Consider the following 22,357-nt stretch of genomic DNA (forward strand, 5'->3'; position numbering starts at 1 on the left):
TTGCACGATATTTTGTGCAGGTAAGTTAAAAGTGCAGTTAACATCAGTTAACTTACCTGTTCATTGATGCTGGTAAGTGCATTTAAGTTTACTGCCCAAAAAAGCAGCTAACGGCAAATAATTTACATGAAGTTTTATGATGTTTCCCTTTAAAAATGACGACAAATTTGATATTTTAGCTACTTTTAAAATTACTAAGAAGTGTACAACACAATTTTTTATTCAAAATCGTATTTTTCTTATTATGTTTTGATTTAATTTTATATTAAGCAGCTAAATGAAATTTTTTCATGAAAACCAGTTATAGCTTCCAAAAGTATTATGGCACTTATCTTAAATGTGCAGGTATGAACAATGCACTTAAATTAACGAATTTGTATGGAGTTTGATAAATAAATATACAAAACACAAGTTTTGTGCACTTATATTCAAAATGCTCTTAAGTGAAAGGCAGGTAAGTCAAAACTACTGTATAAATTTATTCAAAGTATTGGTCATTGTTAGCTATGACCTTTTTTCATCTTACTGGCAAATTAAGAATACCGAGCCAAAAGAACTGCTCATCTTTTGAGGTCAAGCCAATTTCGGCTACTCTGTTCGGGGCAAGGTCTGGACTATACGGGTTATCGTAATGGATAAATTTTTCATCGCAAGTAATGATTCGGCGCAAAAATGATTTTCTTTTATAGAGTTCAAGCATTATTTCGGACATGCAAAGTCGTGTCTCAAGATCACTCGGCTTCAATTCGTATGGTACCCAATTCCCTTGCTTTTGGATGAATCCTGCTGCTCGCAAATGTTTTGAGTAGCATCCAATGATTTTGCAATCTTTTCTAGTTTATTATGTAATTTCTATTTTATAAATCAAATTTTTAATGCGTATAATTTATAACTAACAACTTGTTAATTTCGAAATGATCTTCACAAATTCAATCTATAAAAACGTTAATTGTTTTATATCAGGGACCCGAAATAATTGTTATTTTTTTTTTAATAAGCAATTGGTTATAGAAAAAATAACTGCAAAAAAATAGGTCCCGTAATAACAATTATAAATAACTTAACAAAAATTTAGTCTATGATAACCATTATGAAAAATTTTAATTTTTTTAGGTCTTTGATAACCATTATGAAAATTTTTTATTTATTTCGGTCTCTGATAACCATTATGAAAGATTTTTATTTTTTTTGGTCTTCAATAACCATTATGAATGATTTTTATTTTTTTGGTCTTTTATAACCATTATAAAAATTTTTTATTTTTTTGGTCTTCGATAGACTACAGCCATTACAAATATTTATACCCTACACCACCATAGTGATATAGCGTATAGTGCCCCAAGAACGAAGTCTATTGAATTTGGTTAGAATCGGTCTATTATTTCTCCTAGCCCCCATACGATTGTCCTATCTGAAAATAGATAATCCCTCATAAATATCTTAGTTATATAGATATCCAAACCAAATTCAGCACAAATAAGTTTTATATAAGTCGAACTCTCACTACTAAATTTTGTGACGATTGGTCCATAATTAGTCATAGCTCCCATACAAGGCCCACTTCCGAATACCATTTTAACGAGTATAGATTTCTTAAAAAAGTTGGTATTCAAATAAAATTTAGCACAAATAAGTTTTATATATACAGAAGACATGTCACTTAATTTTATGCCGATTGGTCCATAATTAGTCATAGCTCCCACATATTGCACATTTTAAAAGAAAACTGTTTATAATCATAAATATTCTTGATTCTGATGTAATTCTGAACCGATTTATCTTTCTCTGTCTATTTTAAAATACAAGAAAACCAGGTCCATGCGACCAAAAAACTTTGTTGGTACTCGTAATGTTTACGGAAGACCAAAAAAAATAAAAATCTTTAATAATAGTTATCAAAGAAATAAAAAAATAAAAATCTTTTTTAATGGTTATTAAAGACCTAAAAAAATAAAAATCTTTCATAATGGTTATTGAAGACCAAATAAAATAAAAATCGTTTATAATGTTTATCAAAGACCAAAATAATATTGGTTATTTTTAACTGTTATTCAGAGATCATTTTTCAAAAATTCTTGATAAACAATTATTTCAGGATTTTTTCCAATATTGGTTATAACAGTTATGTCCCTGTTTTATATATGTACACCATTTTTTTATTAACATCTCAACGCTCTTTTGAATAAGATTTTTTCTATTTGTTTACAACATCTATAAAATTCTTAATTTATTGTCAAATTGTTCTCATAAATTCTCCAAAACTATGCACATGTCAATTTTTATAATGTTGTTTGCAATATTTTCAACACTTTATGCTCGAACACTTTAACTTGTCCAAATACTGATTTTTAATTAGAATTTTTTCTATTCAGCTTCACATTGGAACAGTTATAAATTTTCCACAGAAAAAAAAGAACTTTATGTTGAACACACTTGAACACTTGGTAGCCAAAATGCCAATTGATGAAAAAAATTTCAACAGCCCGACAGGCAAGACAAAGATTAAAACAATATTTGGCAAAATAAATTGTCGATATACATTTTTATTTATATTTTAGTTTTGGTTTAAAGTAATTAATGGCATGCAACATGTACCGAATTTTTGTTTACGGTTACCAGATACAACATGTCAATACATTCGGATAGCGGGTGGTAGTTTTCGTATAATTAATAAAGTTAGAGCTAAAAATTAAAGAAACATGTTTTAGTTTTAAAATGGAGTAAATGGTTAAAATCATGACACAGCATGTTGCAACTTCAAGGCGATTTTAGTACGTATTTTATTTCCCCAAAGGAAAAAGTGAATTGATTTAATTTAAAAAAAAATAAAAATTTATTTATTTTATTGCATTTATTAAGTTTTTTTTTTTTGTGTTTTAGTTACATACATATGTACATTCTAATAATGTTTGCTGGGCTATTCGAAAATGTTACTTTCAAATCAACACAAACAATATAAATTGTTTGTGTATTTGATGCGCTAATTGATTTTAAATTGTTTCTTGATTAAATTTTCAACAATTTCAAACATTTAAGTCTTTTAAAACAAAATTAAACAACAATTATTTAAAAAAAAATGCTTTTTTGTTAAGCTTATTGGAGAAGTGCAATATTTGGCACGTAATGTATAGAATATACATGTATGTATGTAAACTTTATTAAAATCTTTGTATTCTATTTGCGATCGCATAAAGAATCCATATTCATACCTACATAGGGTAAAATGGGTAACTATCGCCAATTTTTTTGTTGTGCTTGTCTGCAAATACACCCAGAGTCTCTGGCGGAATCGAATCCGCTACCCTCAGATTTATAGTCCAGCACACTATCGACTAATCTATCAAGGCACAAACATTTTAGACATTGGGAGTATGGAAGATCCCAAAAGAGGAAAATAAGGGCTACGCTATTGTACAACTTAGCGCACAGTGGAGCAGAATCAAGTTTAAGTTATTAAAACCAGCCATACAAATTCTCCAGAGGCGGCGTTATGGGGGCCAATGTAGGGTACCTTTGACATGTACAATTTTTAAACACGTGCCATTTTTATACCCTTCACTTTCTTGAGAATTGTATATATAAGATTGTCATTCCGTTTGTAATTTCTACATTTTTCATTTCCGACCCTATAAAGTATATACAGTGACGGACAATACAATAGAATCACTACATATGAATTCGATTAAAGCGGTAAAACTACAAAATTTGATTTCAAAATTTTAAATTTGTTCATTATATATTAATGCTCATAACGTAAACAATAAATAGAAAAAATAAAATAAAAAAATAACACATTCTTATGTTAAAAACGATGTCAAATCTAAAAGACTAAATAAAATATGCGACATTCAAATAGAATCAATCAGTCTTAAAATGATTAAAAATAAAAAATCATCATAAGAATTCGTTGTTTTCTTAATATTTTGTTGCATATCAATTATTTCTAATAACAGCATCAAATCTTTTGGGGATTGAATTTAACAAACTTTCGCATGAAGATCAGGAAATTGCATACCATATTTCCTGAATTTTCTGCCAAAGTTCTTCCTTGTTTTTCAATTTTTCAGGTCCGAGTTTGTCTTTTACTATTTTCCATAGGATTTAAGTCTGGTTATTGAGACGGCCATTCCATAACATGAATTTTGTTATATAAAAACCATTTTTTGGCAAGACCTGATGTGTGCTTTGGGTCATTATCTTGCTGGAAGAGCCATTTTAAGGGCATATTCCATTCTGCATGTGGCTTTATAACATTCTCCAAAATATTTGCATACAAGTGCTTATCCATATTTTCTTTAATCCAATAAATTGGACCAACGCAATACCAAGAAAAGCATCCCCATATAATAATATTTCCCCAACCATGTTTAAACGTTTTTGGTTTTTGCCATTTTTTGGACGTCTAACCCATGTCTTATCATCACTACCAATTGAATTAATGGTCGTTTCGTCCGTCCACAACACATTTTGCCACTTTTTTATATTTTCTGGCCCACACCAATCCTTATGATTTCTCCTGGTTTTAAATGAAATATTGGTAGTGATTCTATTGTAATGTCCGTCACTGTATATATTCTGGGTCCTTATAGATAGCGGAGACGATTAAGCCATGTCCCTCTGTCTGTCTGTCTGTCTGTCTGTCTGTCTGTCTGTCTGTCTGTCTGTCTGTCTGTCTGTCTGTCTGTCTGTCTGTCTGTCTGTCTGTCTGTCTGTCTGTCTGTCTGTCTGTCTGTCTGTCTGTCTGTCTGTCTGTCTGTCTGTCTGTCTGTCTGTCTGTCTGTCTGTCTGTCTGTCTGTCTGTCTGTCTGTCTGTCTGTCTGTCTGTCTGTCTGTCTGTCTGTCTGTCTGTCTGTCTGTCTGTCTGTCTGTCTGTCTGTCTGTCTGTCTGTCTGTCTGTCTGTCTGTCTGTCTGTCTGTCTGTCTGTCTGTCTGTCTGTCTGTCTGTCTGTCTGTCTGTCTGTCTGTCTGTCTGTCTGTCTGTCTGTCTGTCTGTCTGTCTGTCTGTCTGTCTGTCTGTCTGTCTGTCTGTCTGTCTGTCTGTCTGTCTGTCTGTCTGTCTGTCTGTCTGTCTGTCTGTCTGTCTGTCTGTCTGTCTGTCTGTCTGTCTGTCTGTCTGTCTGTCTGTCTGTCTGTCTGTCTGTCTGTCTGTCTGTCTGTCTGTCTGTCTGTATGTCTGTCTGTCTGTCTGTCTGTCTGTCTGTCTGTCTGTCTGTCTGTCTGTCTGTCTGTCTGTCTGTCTGTCTGTCTGTCTGTCTGTCTGTCTGTCTGTCTGTCTGTCTGTCTGTCTGTCTGTCTGTCTGTCTGTCTGTCTGTCTGTCTGTCTGTCTGTCTGTCTGTCTGTCTGTCTGTCTGTCTGTCTGTCTGTCTGTCTGTCTGTCTGTCTGTCTGTCTGTCTGTCTGTCTGTCTGTCTGTCTGTCTGTCTGTCTGTCTGTCTGTCTGTCTGTCTGTCTGTCTGTCTGTCTGTCTGTCTGTCTGTCTGTCTGTCTGTCTGTCTGTCTGTCTGTCTGTCTGTCTGTCTGTCTGTCTGTCTGTCTGTCTGTCTGTCTGTCTGTCTGTCTGTCTTTTGAAATCAATTTTCTGCAGACCCCAGATTTCTTCGGACAGACATGATTTTGAGAAGTTTGCTATTTAAAATCAGCAAAATCGGTCCACAAATGGAGATATGAGGAAAAAACCAGGACAACCTAGATTTTGTACCTATTTTTGACCTATATCTGGATTAATATAGACAACATATATCTAATAATAGATATTTCAAAGACCTTTGCAATGACGTATATAAAACCATAGTAAGTTGGACCTACAATGGGTCAAAATCGTCGATTTAAGCCCATTTTTTTTTTCGCTAAATATTAAAAAAAATTTTAAAAACCGAAAAAAAATTTTAAAATTTAAAAAAAAAGAATTTAAATAAACAATTCGAAATTTTTTTTTCCAAAAAATAAAAAAACTGCAAAAAAAATAAATTTTGTTTACCTAAAAATATTTAAAATTTTTATTTTGAAGTATAATTTGGTGAAGGGTATATAAGCTTCGGCACAGCCGAATATAGCTCTCTTACTTGTTTTTGTTGTAAAGAATTTTTGTGTCAGTAACCCTTTTTAGACGCTAAGGCTACTCGGATGTTGCTCCATTCAAACTGAAAATTTAAGATCACTTACGTGCCTCCTCGACGTTTATTCCTTTTTCGGTCGATCATTGGGCTTTGAAGAGTCTATAGTATAATCAACATAATATTGCTAAAGATCTGCCATTTAACTACAAAATCATACACTAAAAATCTGAAATAAAGGTAAATTTTCCTGATACGATTTTGTATTAAAAATGTAAAAAATACTCACCATAAATCTATTATAATATTGTACAGTCCTGGTAGCAAAAGATATAAAAAGATACTAAAATAAAAATAGCAAAGTTATTGATTGAAATGCCACCACGTAACCAGAACTCATTTAATGTGAATTTATTATATCTTCAACTTGTTGTCGTTTGCTGTTGAAAGATGGTTACAACATCTACATTTTCATCATCATCATCATCTAAAAATGTATGACAACAATTACATACATATAACATATAAATGTGAAACTTATATGCCGTCACCTAAATTGTAAAAAGCCATAAATAACATTACAATCATTTTACAGGAGCTGTACAAAATGAGTTACATTCAAAAATCTTCATACATACGTGGGCATAGATAATTATACATAGAGACGAAGCACTTTGATTTGTCAAACACAAATATAACAAATCATATGTATGATACAACAACATACAATCCTTTGCCTGGCATGTATTTTGTTGTTGCCAGAGTTAGGTTTTTGACAACAGACTTAGGTTTTTGATAATGACGTCTCGTCTCTATGCTACCTTAATACCTTTGTTAGAGTATTTTTAATAAATTTGCACCCAAAGTACATATATTATTCGCTTAAACAATTGTTTATATTTTTCCTTAAAATAATAGAAATATTAGGATTTTTTGCGCTTTAGCTGACGATACTATGTATTATGTTTATAATTCACACATATGTACTTATCAATGAAAAAATACACAGCCAGACGAGTATTTTCGAGTCTGTTATTATTAAAATCGCATAACTAACTATCGATCAAATAATAAATGTTTTAGTTGCACCAACAAAAAAAGCACAAAAAAAAACGCAGAAGGAGAAAAAAACTAAAACTAGATTAAACTGTCAATTAATAAAAAGTTGTCTGTTTCAATGGTCTGGTCTGGTTATTGACTGTTTCTTCTACTGACCTAATTTTGTTTGAATTTTTTTTTTTTTTTTGGTTTTATTTTGATTTTTATATTTATTTATTTATGTGAATTTTTGTATAATTTTGTTTTTCTGTGTTGTTAAATACTTAACAATTTTCTTTACGCTTTAAATTGTAGTTAAACTTAAAACAGTTATAAATACTAATAATATATTCCGTTGCTGCTGGTGCATGCAACAAGAAGAGATGGAAATGAAACAGCAGCAACAATATAACAAACAAATGGCAGGTATGTATAATAGGGTGGGTCAATTTTTTTGACTACTAAGCGTATAGCAAATTCCTAATCTACGGACAATTCTAAGAACTTTTCCAGAAGAAACCATGGTTCTAAAATCAAAATCGAGCTTCCGGTTTTTTACGAGAAGATTTGGAGCTCAAGACCTCTTTTGCTAGGAGACCTCGGGTATGTTCAATTTTAAAAATAATAATATTTCTTCGTTTGTGTTCCGATTTCAAAAAAGTACATATATACAGAATCTTCTCGTCAATTATCTCTTATAGCGTAAGAGATATTGGCATTTCAATAATACATTTTTAACATTTTCAAATATTTTCTGATTTTCTCTATTTTTAATTTATAGGACTAACAAGAAATGTATATATAACATAAAGAAAAAATTGATTAAAAATAATGACTGAGTCCAAAGTTATGCTTAAATTTCAAAAAATTAAAAAAGGCGATTTTTCGTTATTTTTTTGGGAAAAAGGTGCTTTTATTCTTTTTAAGTTATCTAAAAAAATTTCTAAGAAGATGTATATATGTAATTTTTTTGAAATCGGAACACAAACGAAGAAATATTATTATTTTTAAAATTGAACATACCCGAGGTCTCCTAGCAAAAGAGGTCTTGAGCTCCAAATCTTCTCGTAAAAAACCGGAAGCTCGATTTTGTTTTTAGAACCATGGTTTCTTCTGAAAAAGTTCATAGAATTTTCCGTAGATTACGAATTTGCTATACGCTTTACCACGTTTTTTGGGCCCGAACAAATTGACCCACCCTAATGTATAATATATGGGCAAAAACACTTTTCTTTTAAAATCTATGAAACCGACCTTAAATTTTTGTGGCTAGCATAGAGTTTTTCACGGGAATTCCGCAAAATGTTCAATCCCGAAATCGCGGGAAATTGTTCGAGAATTCCCGGGAATTATTTTCTTTAGTTTAATGTGATGTTTTTTGAACTTGACTTTCTCTAAAAATGCTCCAAAACAAATGCAGAAGATTCATACATCAAAAAAGATTTAACAAGTGCGTTATTCGAATTATTCCAAAAACTCGTGAATGTTCAGGGCTATCACATAATTCTATTCCGACCGAAAGTGGAATTATTTTAGTATTTTGCTTTTTCACAAAGAGTAAAACGAAAATTATTAGAATAAAACCACCTTCCGTGGAATGAAATTTTGTTCTTAATTTTTGATTTAATAAGCAAAACATTCCCAATTCAAAATAAAAAAAAAAATTAAATATTTATTTTTTGCGAATTTACAGAATTAATTGGAATATAAGGAAGGTAAGGAAGGAAGGAAGAAATGGTGACCGGTTTGTATATAACCAAAATTAGAAATCGAATCAGTTTATCTCTTTATATTAAATTTTTATTGGATTTTTTATTTGTATCCAATAACATTTTAAAACCAAAACCTCTTTTCTTAGATTTTTAACGAAGTCTACATTCTTAAAATTTAATAATTTGTTCAAGGCGGGAATTCCCGTAATCCCGAGAAATTGCAAAATTCATCCCGATTTCCCAGGAAAGTGCGGGAAAAGATAAACTCTAGTCTAGCAATAAACCTGCAAAATTTCGGAATCCATGTTAGTTATAGTTGAAAACTATAAACAATTATGGAATCGAGCAAGAGTTTTTTTTTATTTGAATACCACACATTTCATTTGTGGATTTAGAGTTGTCTGTTCAGCAGATATGGAGGAGCAATATCCATATAAATATATAAATGTCTTTGTAAGTTTGTTTGTTTATTTGTTGGTTTGTTTGTTGGTTTGTTTGAGCTTGGAAGCGTCAATAGGCTATATCTTATTTTAATACTTGGACCAGAAAGAGATTTAAAGGTGGAAAACCGGTAAAATTGGTACCTTTAGTTCTTAAACAATCAAGAATAAACGGCTGCACCGATTTGATTGAAATTTGGAATATAGATATTTCTTTACTTGGAAGCAATAATAGACTATATAGTTTTACTTAACTTGGACCACAAAGGGACAAGAGGGCAAAATTTGTACCACCCATACAAAGTAAATAGTAATTTTCGAATATCTGCAGAACTAAAATTGTGACTATCTTCAAACTTTATACGAATCAATTTCGTATCACTGTTTGAAGTTTAACTAAAAATGGGACGGATCGGAACAGGGGGTGTGACACCTAGCATACAAAGTAAATAGTTATTTTCAAATATATGGTGAACTATAATTGTGGAAGTCTTGAAATTTAGTCCGAATAGCACCCTTATCATTTTACATGGTTAGCTGAAAATGGGCGGTATTAAATTAGTGGGCGTGGCACCTACCATACAAAGTAAATAGTTATTTTTGAATATCTGGAGAACTGTAAATGTGAAAGGCTTCAAACTTCATATGAGTTAATTTCTTATCAGTGCAAGAAGTTAATAAAAAAATGGGAAGCATCGGAACTCGGGGTGAGTCACCTCCCATACAAAGTAATTAGTTATTTCTAAATATCTTGAGATCTATAATTACTAGATTCTTCCAACTTTGTCCGAATAGCTCACTTATCATTTTACATAGAATAGCTGAAAATGGGCGGGAGTGGATAAGTGGGCGTGGAACTTCCCATGCAAAGTATATATACAAAGTATTTTCGAATATCTGCAGAGCTATTATTGCGACAGCCTTCAAACTTTATACGAATCAATTTCTTATTTCTTATCAGTAAATGAAGTTTATCCAAAAATGGGACGGATGGGAACAATTTCTGTCATAGCAGGACACTGGCATCAACGTAATTTACACAAAGTTTAAAGACTCTTACAATTAGATTCACTTGATATTCGAATATTTTATTTGCTTACAAAATCTTTTCACATTTTTTTATTTTACTTCGACAGGGGTAGCGAAGCGCACCGGTATGGAGGGTCTATAAACATTTTTAAGGACCTCTTGAAAATTTCATAAAATTTTCATATTTTGTTCCGTTAATTTTTATTGCGGTAAAAAAGAGGGATTTTACAAAACCATAAAAATATTTTTGTAAGAAAATATCAATTTTCCAAAAACTGACAAATTCCATTTGAATTTTTTTGTTAAAGGACAACAATTCCATTTAAATTTAATTTCTGAGATATGGTATACAAAAAAGTACAACCATCAAAATGTACCACACACCTGTCCACTTATTTTTTGCATAAATTCAGATTAAGTTGTATTTTTGGCACTAGCTTTATTAGTTCAGGAGATTTAGAGATACCGATTTTACCCGTTTTTACCCATTTCCCTCCATTAAAATTAGAATTTCCATAAATACCTTTTTAGTGGACTTACACATCGGGAGAGGTGCCTATATACAAAATTTCAAGACATAAAATTTTTCTTAAGTTCAAAATTGGTAAAAAATGTTTAATGGAGCTCATCGGTTGGATGGTTTCGGAGTCTATAGGTAGGTAGAAAAAGTTTGTGTGTTTTATACGTGTATATTAGAGTGATAATCAGTTGTATGGAAAAAATTTTTGTTAAAATTTTGAAGAATATTGTGGAATATTGTGACACTAGGCCTAAAAGTTAAGTGCTGAAAATTTTAGCCAAATCGGACAACGATTTCTGGACGCGCATCGAGGTCAAAGTTCATATATATACAAAATTTTACTGTTTATATGGAATAAATAGGTAAATCTCGTTTACTTTCTGCATTGTTTTTTAGAAATATGTAGATTTATTTATATTAATGAATATTACATTAAATTTTTTTTTGGAAATTGACCCTGTATCTCCTTTGGGTCAAAATTACCCAAAAACTGTATTATCGCCAAAATTAGGGAAAAATGCAAATTTTTCATTTTTTTTAAAAAATTTGCTACTAAAAAAATACTTTTGCAATTGAAAGCAAAAGAATCGAAATGTTTACGTAATTATCGTTGTAATGAGATATAAATGACAAAATTTGGTTAAAAAATGGTAAAGTTATTACAAATTCGCCAGACCATTAACGTGTCTCAGGCCACTTGAACAAGAAATTTAGGAAAAAAAAAATTAACATATTTCGAGAAAAATTAAAATAAAAGCTAATTTTTATTTAAAATATATCCGTATTTACTTATGTATGAGTTTTTGTCTTCGTTGGATACCGTTAACCTATTCGCAAGTATGGCCAAAAAAAATTATTTTTTTAACGACCGTTTCGAATCTCCATTTTTAAATTTTGTTAAACAAATTTCAAAATTTTTCGATCATCACATTGGGATTTATTGAGATCATAATAGGGAATAAAAAGATGAAAAATTTATATCAATACCTCTTACTGTTTTTCCGTACCTGCGATTTAAATTTTGCGATTTTCAAGAAAAACTAATTGTTTTGTCCATATAATATTCCACCCGGCACTCTTTGAAATCTAAAAACAAAAATCGGCTGTCACTCTAATGTATATATATATATTTTTCTTAATTTAAGTTTGGTTGATTTTTGTTACCAGTTGACCTATATCTTCATATAGGAAGCTGGAACATTAAATCTTGTATTAAAAAGTTAGGTTATGAAAACCAAAAATCGATTGCAAGTGGACAATGCAAACATCGAGAAACTGAACAATTTGATTTGAACAAAATCTTGTTATTTAGTTCATTTCATCACTTAAATTAACTTAAATATTAAATAAAAACAAGTAAGAGTGCTATATTCGGCTATGCCGAATCTTATATACCCTTCACCTTTGTTGTGGATGCATTATTATTTTTTATAATTAGTACATTAGTTACATTGCCCACTTTCAGCGTACAGCATCCTAAATTTATCAAGAACACACAAAACAACAACAACGCCAAACGAAACAACAACAACGCCAAAAGAAAAACAAAACACAAAAAAAAACAAAATACGCAAAGCATGCACATCCAAAAACATACGTTTTGTTGCTTTTTTGTCAAAGCATGCAATACATTGTGTTTTTTGATGAAATTTTCAGAGGTTGTCTCGGATTTTTCCTCATATCTCCGTTATTTATGGACGGATTTAGCTGATTTTAAAATTCTCGAAAGTATGTCTGACAGAATTGTTGAAGATTTGGATCCCGGAGATATCTGGGGCCTTCAGAAAATTGATTTCAACAGACAGACGGACATGGCTTAATCGACTCCGCTATCCAAAGTCTTTTGTTTAAATGGTCTATCTTAATTTCTACATTCAGTTTGTTTCTATTTCAGTCCAATCTATATATATAAATATGAAATGGTCCATGTATGTAATGGCATCATGTGAGAACGGCTGGTGCGATTTGTTAGATTTTTTTTTATTCGATTCGAAATTTTTGATTTTGTAAAGAAAAAAAAATTCAAAAATTCATGGTAAAACTCGTAAATTTTAAGTTTTAACTTCTTTTCACTTATCATTTTTCTTAATAAGAGACACTTTTTTTTTCATTTTTATAAGTTCACATTTTCTTTCACATTTTTTATTTTACTACTGACAGGGGTAGCGAAGCGCACCGGGTCAAGCTAGTTCCGTTAATAAAAATGAATGGAACAAAATATGAAACATTTTTGTAAAGTTTTCAAGAGGTCCTTAAAAATTTAGCATTTCCATAGGCTCTTCTGTCCATAATATTTTATAGAAAAAAAACTTAATTCACGCAATAAACCAGTCTATTCAATATAGTCCTGTGGAGGTGCCGATTCCCTTCACTAGGCACGGCATAGACGAATATATCATTTTAGGTATTTAGAAGGTTGAAAATGTTCATTATTTATTCCATTAATTGTCAACTATTTAATATAAATATCTTACTAGTGATAATAATTAATATCTTACTAGTGATAAATAATTGTAGAACATACAAATATTGTTATTATTAGTAACTTATATAATATAGAGTTATAAAGTCTTTACATTACCTTTCACCAACAAAACCACTAGTTCAAAGTACATAGTTGGCAATGAAAACTAAATAGCGTAAAGTAAAAAAGAGCAAACTGTGGCACATTGCACCACAAAACGTGAGATGAATGCTGCCGCAATGAAGAATTATTATGAGAACTATAAATGTCAAAGTACTTTTCTTCAACCATGAATAAAAACAAAAATAAAAATGTTTTTTTTGTAACTTTAACTTGTAAATTATCAAGTAGTTAAGTTAAAATCTTGACAAGGAGTTTGGCGGGTAACTAGTGACTAGATACGCCTGTTGGGGCAATACAAACCATAGAAGTGCATTTAACATATACAGTGAGACCTAAGAGGATCCATAAAGTATAAATATCACAAAATATAAAGGGAATTACCTATGGATTAACAAACAAAATATTTATATACAAAAAGCTGATATGTATCCAATTAAAATGTGTAGTTATACTACCTCACGTAGGGTATAAAATTAAAAATCATTATAATAATAATAATGCGACAGCAACAGCAGTCACACATGAATACAATTATTATTTCAACAGCAAAAGTAGCCAGTCAAAGGAATTCATGTAATCAATGATAGACTAACTGTGTGACTAGAAAAATAGCAAAAACTACTGACTGACTGCTCGAATAAATAACAAGCTGACTGACTGACAGTCTAGGCCGGCTAAATGACTTTCAGGCCAAGTGTCCGAAGCAAATAGACGAATAAATGGAGACTTTAAAATGCGAATGAGTTTGTGTCTGGTTAATGTAAAAGAGACTTGCAGCTTCATATTTTATTTTTCACTTGGAAAAACGTAAATAACGTCATATTTTTCATTTTCTTTCCAGAAAAAACTTGCAACAGACTGAGTGGAGCAGAATAGAGTAGAGTAGAGTAGTAGAGTGTGAATTAAATGAAACTGGTTTAATAAATATTATTTAATTTGTTTGTGTGTGTGTTTTTTTCTTTTTTATAAAAAAAAATGTTTTTATTTATTTATTTTTTTTACCTAATTTAACCATAAATGATTGAAAATAATTAATGATTTTTAATTAATATTAAGTGCATTATTTTATAAATCTTAATAATATTCATCACTTTCCTCGCTGTTGTCGGCTTTGTGAACTGCTTCATCATAATCCTCCAATTCCTCAGAATCATCCTCGTCATCGTAGTCATCATCATCATCCTCTTCTTCCCGCGGATGATGTTTTTTCTTTTTATGATCAGCCACATTGTCGCCATTGTTTGATTTGTGGTCATTGTCATTGTCATCTCCATCTCCATTTCCATCATCATCGCAATCATTATCTTTTTGATTCTCATGATCATCATTATTGGGTTTTTCATGAACTTCATATTGTGGCTGCGGATCTTCACGATAATCACTGTCACTGTTGCTATCATCATCGTTGTTGTTGTAATGATAAATAATGGGTGGCTGTGGAGGCGTTTGATAATGATTGGGCGGATTATAAAGCTGATGATTTATTTTCTGCAGTTGTTCCAAATTGGGGTCATATATATTGGATGATGGATAATATTTGTTGGTGTCTGCTTTCAAATGCGTTTGAGATTGCGGATAATGATGTGGTTCGTAGTCTGGGTTGTCATAGTTGTTGCTGATCTCTAAAGGTGGTGCACGTTTGTAATCATTTTGCAGTTGACCATGTAATGATGAGACTCCATTACGTATGACTTCAGCTTGAAAACCATTAATGTCATCGGCTGTATATTTGACCACACGCAATGCACCATCAGGGTCAATTAGGCTGTTAAATGGTAAGTACAGATTTTTGAGAAATATGGAAATTATAAAAGTTGTTAATGATCTTTATGCGATGAATAAAACTTTATTGACACACTAGTGTATAAGCAAATAATCTTTTTAATAATAATTTCAATAATTTTGTTTTCCATGAGAATTTCCGGAAGAAGAGTTAGAGGGAGCAATGACCAATTATGGACCGATGAAATTAAGCCGAGGGATTTATTTCTATATGAAACTTGTTTTTGTTATATTTTATTTGGATTCGAACATTTTTATGAGATTTAGCTCGTTAAAGTGATTTTCGGATGTGGGACTTTATACGAAATTTATTTCTGTTGAATTTGATCAAAATATTTACAAAAGGTTTACATGGCCAGCCAGACGAATGGATATCGTTTAATCGGCCCAGAAAGTGATTCTGAGTCGATCGGTATACTTTATACTTTGACTAATATATTTGTATGTTACAAGATACATATATATGGCAACTTCCCGTTTTTACGCCTTAAACCCCTAGTAGGCTTTCAAAATATTATATTTATGTAGTTATGTATATCTCAAAGGTGATACTGTACGAATTTACATTAATTTGGGTAGGTAAAATTTAAATGCACCAAACTGTTCAGTTTCCAAATATCACCATCTTAGTTATTTTAGTATGACTCTTAAAATGTAATTATTTTGACTGAAAATCTTCAAAAAAAAATCGAAATATTTATGACGAATACAAAAGAGGGAAGTTAATCTGTAACTTCTAAACCGTTAGTCCGATTTGAATGAAATTAAAAAAATAAAATATTTCCTTTTTTCAAGTAGAGTTAAAGCTGTTTATTCCGGATAGTTCCGGTGTAAAACTATATTTGAGTTAATCTTTCAAGTGTTAACCGATTAATTTTGGACGGTTAACTGTTCGAATAATTTAAAATTGCCGATTTTCAAATAACAAATAAACCGATTAATTTGTGTCGATTAACCGATTAACCGAAATTCCTTTTTTTTGCACTTTAAAATTCAAATACAAATTTCAAATTAAAATTAGACATTTTTTGAACATCCAATAAACATGATTAGTGAGTATGTATAACAACTGATATACGTATTTAATTTACATGTCTTTAAACTTTGTTTGTATTTACATTTTTTGAAATGAGTCTTTTATCATAACTAAACGAAACTATTAAATTAATCAAAATCTAAAACAATCCCAAAAGGAATATTCTTTATCATGCTTTTGATTTCTGAAACATATACAATCAGCGAGAGAGTTTTTTCCAAGAAAAGTTTTATTAAATCTAAAGCAAAAATCATTTAAATTATATTCTTTTTATAAAAGTTTATTTCAGAAGATCTCACTAAAACCCTAAAAAACTCACACATCAATCAATTGCTGCAACAACGTCATAATTCAAAAAAAGTCGCTTCGAGAAAAACGTCTTTGAATGTTTTATGACATTTTACTATTTCTTAAATAAATTTTCAACAAATCATGCGATTTCTGAAATATAAATAGTAGATGTAATATCTTTCTAATCTATATTTAACCCAAATTTTTAATTGTGAAATATACACTCTCACACAAAAAATAATTGACTTTTTTGAAAACTGATAAAACTATATGAAAGATTATAGAACAGCGCATATTTTGTATTACTCAGTTCAAAAAACACGGATTTTGAGTTATGACGTTGTTGCAGGAAATAGGCGATATGTTTAAAAAATGATCTCAAATACCTTATTTGCCGTTTTTTATGTTTATGTACACAAAATTCGTTGTTGTATTTTCAATTTAAAATGAAAATAGAAATTATTCGGTTAATCGAATAATTTTAAATTAACCGATTATTAACAGAATAAATCTAAACCTCGATTAATTATTTCGATTAATCGATTAACCAGAAACCCGATTAATTGAATACCCTAGTAAAAAATCCCAAAATACATTGCGAAAAAAAAAGTTGGTTTTTTATAATCGTTTATATATTTGAACTCATTTTTTATATGATTCATAAGTGAGAAGTGAACCCAACGTGATTTATTAATTTTGTCCAGTTAGATTTGCGATCTAGCACACTGTGCGGGGGTCCCAATATTTACCGAATTTCTTTTATTGAACTAAGAACAAATGTATATGTTAAATGAAAAAAGAATTGTTTAAAAATCATGACTGAGTCCAAAGTTATTTGAAATGAGTCCAAAGTTATTTGAAAAAAGCGATTTTTCCATAATTTTTTGTGAAAAAAGTACGTTTTTACTTTTTAAGTTATCTTTACATAAAATATTTTAAATTAATAAAAATTTAATATTTTTGATACCAGGGGACCAGGTCCATCCAATATACGCCTATAGGGTTCCGATAACCTCGCCCATCGTATTTTTCGGATTTTTTTTTCAAAACTTTTTAGAGGAATTTCTGATAACAAATTTCAAAATTAATTTTTATTTTTGCATTGCCAATAGAAAAATCGGTACCGTGAAATAACTCCCAAATGAAATAATTCCCCACGAAAAAATGAAATAACACCCAACAAATTTTTCATACAACTTAGGACTTATTTCATTATGAAACAACTCCTAACGCATAGGGAGTTATTTCATAATTTTTTGTTGGGAATTATTTCATAATGCAATAACTCCCAATGAAACAACTCCCATTGAAATTTTTGTTGGGTTTTATTTCATATTATTGTGGGAATTAGGAGTTATTTCACTGTATTTGGAGTTATTTCATTTTTGTTGGGTTCTACTTTGCAAAAGCAAAACCCATAAATATCAAAAACTGTCTTCACTCAGAAGAGTTTTTTGTATTTCCTGCCTTCGGCCGCGCGCTAAGATTTTCTCCTCTGGAGTGTATCAAACACTGGCTTCGCTAAGAAGAGTTTTTGCATTGCCGGCCTTCGGCCGGTCGAAAAGGTTTTCTCCTCTGGGGTGTATCAAAAACCGGCTTCGCTCAGATAAGATTCTTTTTACATCGTCGGCATTTGCAACGATTTCTTAATCTGCCAGAAGCCAGATTTTGATATACTCCGGAGGAGAAAACCTTAGCGCACGACCGAAGGCCGGCAATGCAAAAAACTTTTCTGAGCGAAGCCAGTTTTTGATACACCCCAGAGGAAAAAACTTTAGCGCACGACCGAAGGCCGGCAATGCAAAACAGTTTTTGACACAACCCAGAGCAGTAAAACTTTGCGCTACGCCATGTTTAAATAAATTGCTTCGGAATGGGAATTATTTCATTTCTATTGGGATTTATTTCATTAGAAGTTATTTCGCTTTTTTGGGAGTAATATTTTTAAAATTATGAAACCGCCGATTATTGGGAGTAATTTAATTTTACCCTTTGGTAGTTATTTCATTTTTTAATTTTGGGAATTATTTCATTTTTGATGGGAATTATTTCATAGGGAGTTATTTCATTTGGGAGCTTTTTCACGGTACCGAAAAATCTAAATAACTGTAACATTTTATTAAAATATATTCATAAATAGAAATTGAATTTCAATTTGAAAAATTTGTATCTTCGCAAAAACTATTTTTATTGATTTTTTGTCATATTTTTCAAAAAACTATTCCATGAATCTTTTAATTGTCAAAAGTTATATAAAATTTTGAAAAGTAGACAAAATCCCCTATTCATTGATATATACCTTATGATATTTTCAATGGCAAATTAATTAGGGAGAATTTACCTAGAAAGGAGATAGCTGGTTGAATACTCTCTGTTGATGACGTTTGTGTGGTATTGGAAATTAGTAATATCGGTCTATGATTTCACATATCCCCCATGCAAATGTCCCCCCGGAATACTGTTTGAGCTGTCACAAATATGTTGATTATCTGCCAATCGTGATACAATTTTGCACAAATAAGTTTTAAGTACTCTGAAGTTATACTGTAAAGTATGATGAAAATCGGGCAACATTTGCCCCTAGTCCCCTCAGAAAATGACTTGAACATTGATAAATATGATGAAATTGGACATAAACAAGTTTTATATGAATCTAAATCTGTCTATAAAATTTTGTGTGGATTGATCCATAATTGACCCCCTATAACCCCTATATCAGGAAACTTTTACTTGTTTAAAAACAATTTGTAATAGATTTAATAGTAATAATAAATTTAAGTCCCTGTTTGTAGGCGAATGTGGTAATTAATACCTTATTTAACTCCCTATTTGTTAGCGTTTGTGGTTAGTATTTGACTGCAGTGATATCACCGTATTAATATAATGAGTTAAAAGCTATGTAAATATCTTTGAGGTCATATTTATATTATATTTCATTTAACCACACATAAGTAACTATCTACTTAAATGTTTCAGTTTTCTTTTTTTTTTTAATACAAAAACATTCCACAAATGACAATCAATCACTTGGAGCTTCCGTTTTTCTTACTGGTTCAACTACAGCAAACACTCATACATAATTCACACATAACTACTCACCTATAAACTCCTTTAACAGCATCACCATCACGCATTTCATTGCGATTATGCAAAATATGAGCATCTGCATCTTCCACACCATACGCAAATTGATATTCCGCTTTGGCAACATAATCCACGCCATGAGGTTTACCATCTGTGGCAGCGTTGGCAGCATTTACATAGATCTTGTGTTCGGGACCAGCAACGGGACCGACGAAACGTGTGTATGAATAACCGACGGCATCGACGCATCCCAGTGGTAGCAAAAGCTGAATCATTGACATGACACCTAAAATCGTTATGAATGAATACGATGAACCACGATGCCGCAGTTGAGGCTGTTGAAGTTGTTTTCGCTGCTGATGCAGGCAATATATCATGTGGTGGTGACTAAACAAAAGATGTGATTGATCATCTTTGGTTCGGTTGTTTAATATTTTAGCTAATTGTTTGTATTTTTTAATTAACATTTTTCTTGCACTTTATTTATTCGTATTTTATATTGATTTTGATTTTGATTTTGATTTTATATGAGTTTCTTATTAAGATGAGATAATGTTTGCGCTTTGTTTAGGAAATGAAATAATTGCAGTTTGTTGTATTAATTGTACAAAAAGGAAACAATGCAACGAGTAATTTGGAATTCAATATCGTAATACCGGTGTTGATTTTGTTAGTTAAACAATTGTTAAACTAAATATGATTTGCGACACTTCTTGTTTATTTATAAGATTTATTTACATGTTGCAAACATAATTCCATAAATTCACGGAAACCGCATTGAAAAACTAAAAATAAATAAATAAAATAAAATAAAAATATGTATCATGGATAATTGCAAAACAATTTTACACTTGAATGATGATGATGTTCACATTGTTGCAATTGTCATAGAAAACAGTTAAATGAAAGACATTGGCATGCAAATTGTTTCTTATCTACATTTTATTTACTTGTGTATCTATGTATATGTATATCACAGATAAATTTAGAAAGAAACGGTCATATTGACCACAATTTCAATCAGAAAATATCAACATCATTTCCTGTTAATGAGGAGTTTTTTAAAATTCTTTTAAAGTAATATTCCAACAAATTAGCATTGATTACAATTTAATGATTTTCACTACCGTTATGGCATAATTGAACTATATACGAGCATTTCAATTTAAGTAGTTGTGATTTATAAATAATTTAGAATAGTTTCGAAATTGATTTATGAAAATGCTTTTAACCTCAATATGCGTGTGCAATTTGTGTTTTTTTTTTGTAATGAATTTCATCCAGCCCACATTAAATTCGTTTTTTTATTTTTGTATTTAATTTCTGCCCTACATTAACATAGTTAGGAAGAGCATGATGATGTATTTGATTTAAGAAAATTACTAGACAAGCTAGAGCGTGTCCGAATATATTATTTTTGGAGTTGGAAAAAGTAAAGGAATTTAGTAAGCACATCTGTAGAAATCCTTGAACGTATGATGGCTGAATAATTAGTGATATTTTTTACAAAAATTCATAAATCAAAGAGGATCAGCTAATACAACTACCAAACTAGTTATCAAGAGACCTATAGAGAAGATTTCTGAACTGACATCGTGTTTTCATTCGATTTAAAACATGGTGGCGGTGAACATAATCGAATGGCTTCATATTATGATTGAATAAAATAAAATAACATAATAAATGTGATCCTACGTACCCATAATTAAATCCCTTATCCCAACCATAATATAGATGAGCCCAGCAAAAAAAAAAAATAAAATTCACACTTATCACAATTGTGTTGTTGTTCGAATGTTCACAAATAGAACATCGCACAGTGGTATGAGAATAAAAAAGAGGGAAATAAATCTGTAACTTCTAAAGCCTTACGCCGATTTGAATGAAATTTCACATGCGCAAAGAGGAAGTGTAGTCGAGTTTAAGTTTTGAATTTGGATCTCATGACCAGGAGCGGGACCAGGGGTTCCCAAAGTAAGACACCTCGGGTATAAAAAAAATTATACATACAGAATCTCCTCGTCGAGCACTACAACTAGCTATCAATTATCTCTTATAACTTAGGAGATATTCGCATTTGAAAATTAAATTTTCATCATTTTTACCCACCCTACTCCAGTTTTGTTGGACTAACAATAAATTTATGTATGAAATATAGAAAGAATTGTTTAAAAATCATGACTGAGTCCAAAGTTACATTCATTTGAATTTTAAAAATTTTAAAAAGGCGATTTTCCGCTATTTTTTTGGGAAAAAAGTAATAGTACTTTTTTATACTTTTCTATTTAAGTTATCTAAAAATTTTCTAAAAGGATGTATAAAGAATTTGTACTTTTTAAAAAGCTAACTTTACATCGAATGTTTTAAATTAAAAAAAATTTTTAATACCGAGGGGACCAGGTCCATTCAAAGAACGCCTATTTTTTTATGTAAAATTCAACTTTAGTGCAGAAATTCTCAAATCGCATACTCGATATCAAAATATAGTAACCGATTTTACATCGCCCAATATGTTCTTAATTATTTTATAAAGAGTTCCGATAACCCCGCCCCTGGTATGGATATTATAGCTTAAAAACTAAAAAAAATCCCATTTTTGGGATTTTTCAACACTTTTTTAGGAATTGCGGGATTCCTGAGTACAAACTTAAAAATTGGTGTTCAGTTTTTCATTTTAAATCGAAAAATCTATATTACTGTAAAATTTTGTTAAAAATATTCATAAATAAAAATTTTATTTCAAATTAAAATATTTGTATCTTTGCAAAAACTCAAAAAAAAAGCC

General features: G+C 30.7%; 1 protein-coding gene across 1 annotated transcript; it reads right to left on the minus strand.

Annotated features, from left to right (window-relative positions):
• Positions 1–14,453: 14,453 nt before the first annotated feature.
• Positions 14,454–20,039, minus strand: LOC135953852 (uncharacterized). Its single transcript, XM_065503866.1, has 2 exons — positions 19,588–20,039; positions 14,454–15,144 (listed from the first exon to the last, which is right to left on the minus strand). The coding sequence occupies exons 1-2, from the start codon at positions 20,037–20,039 to the stop codon at positions 14,454–14,456; spliced, it is 1,143 nt and encodes a 380-aa protein (XP_065359938.1).
• Positions 20,040–22,357: the final 2,318 nt, after the last annotated feature.

This window comes from Calliphora vicina, chromosome 3 (genome assembly GCF_958450345.1).
Source record: "Calliphora vicina chromosome 3, idCalVici1.1, whole genome shotgun sequence".
NCBI lineage: Eukaryota > Metazoa > Arthropoda > Insecta > Diptera > Calliphoridae > Calliphora > Calliphora vicina.

Excerpts from the sequence above, each read along its gene's own strand:
- LOC135953852 (XM_065503866.1), bottom strand. The coding sequence starts at position 20,039 with ATGTTAATTAAAAAATACAAACAATTAGCTAAAATATTAAACAACCGA. Across the intron at positions 15,145-19,587 it reads GCTGTTAAAGGAGTTTATAG|CCTAATTGACCCTGATGGTG; the intron begins GTGAGTAGTTAT and ends ACCATTTAACAG.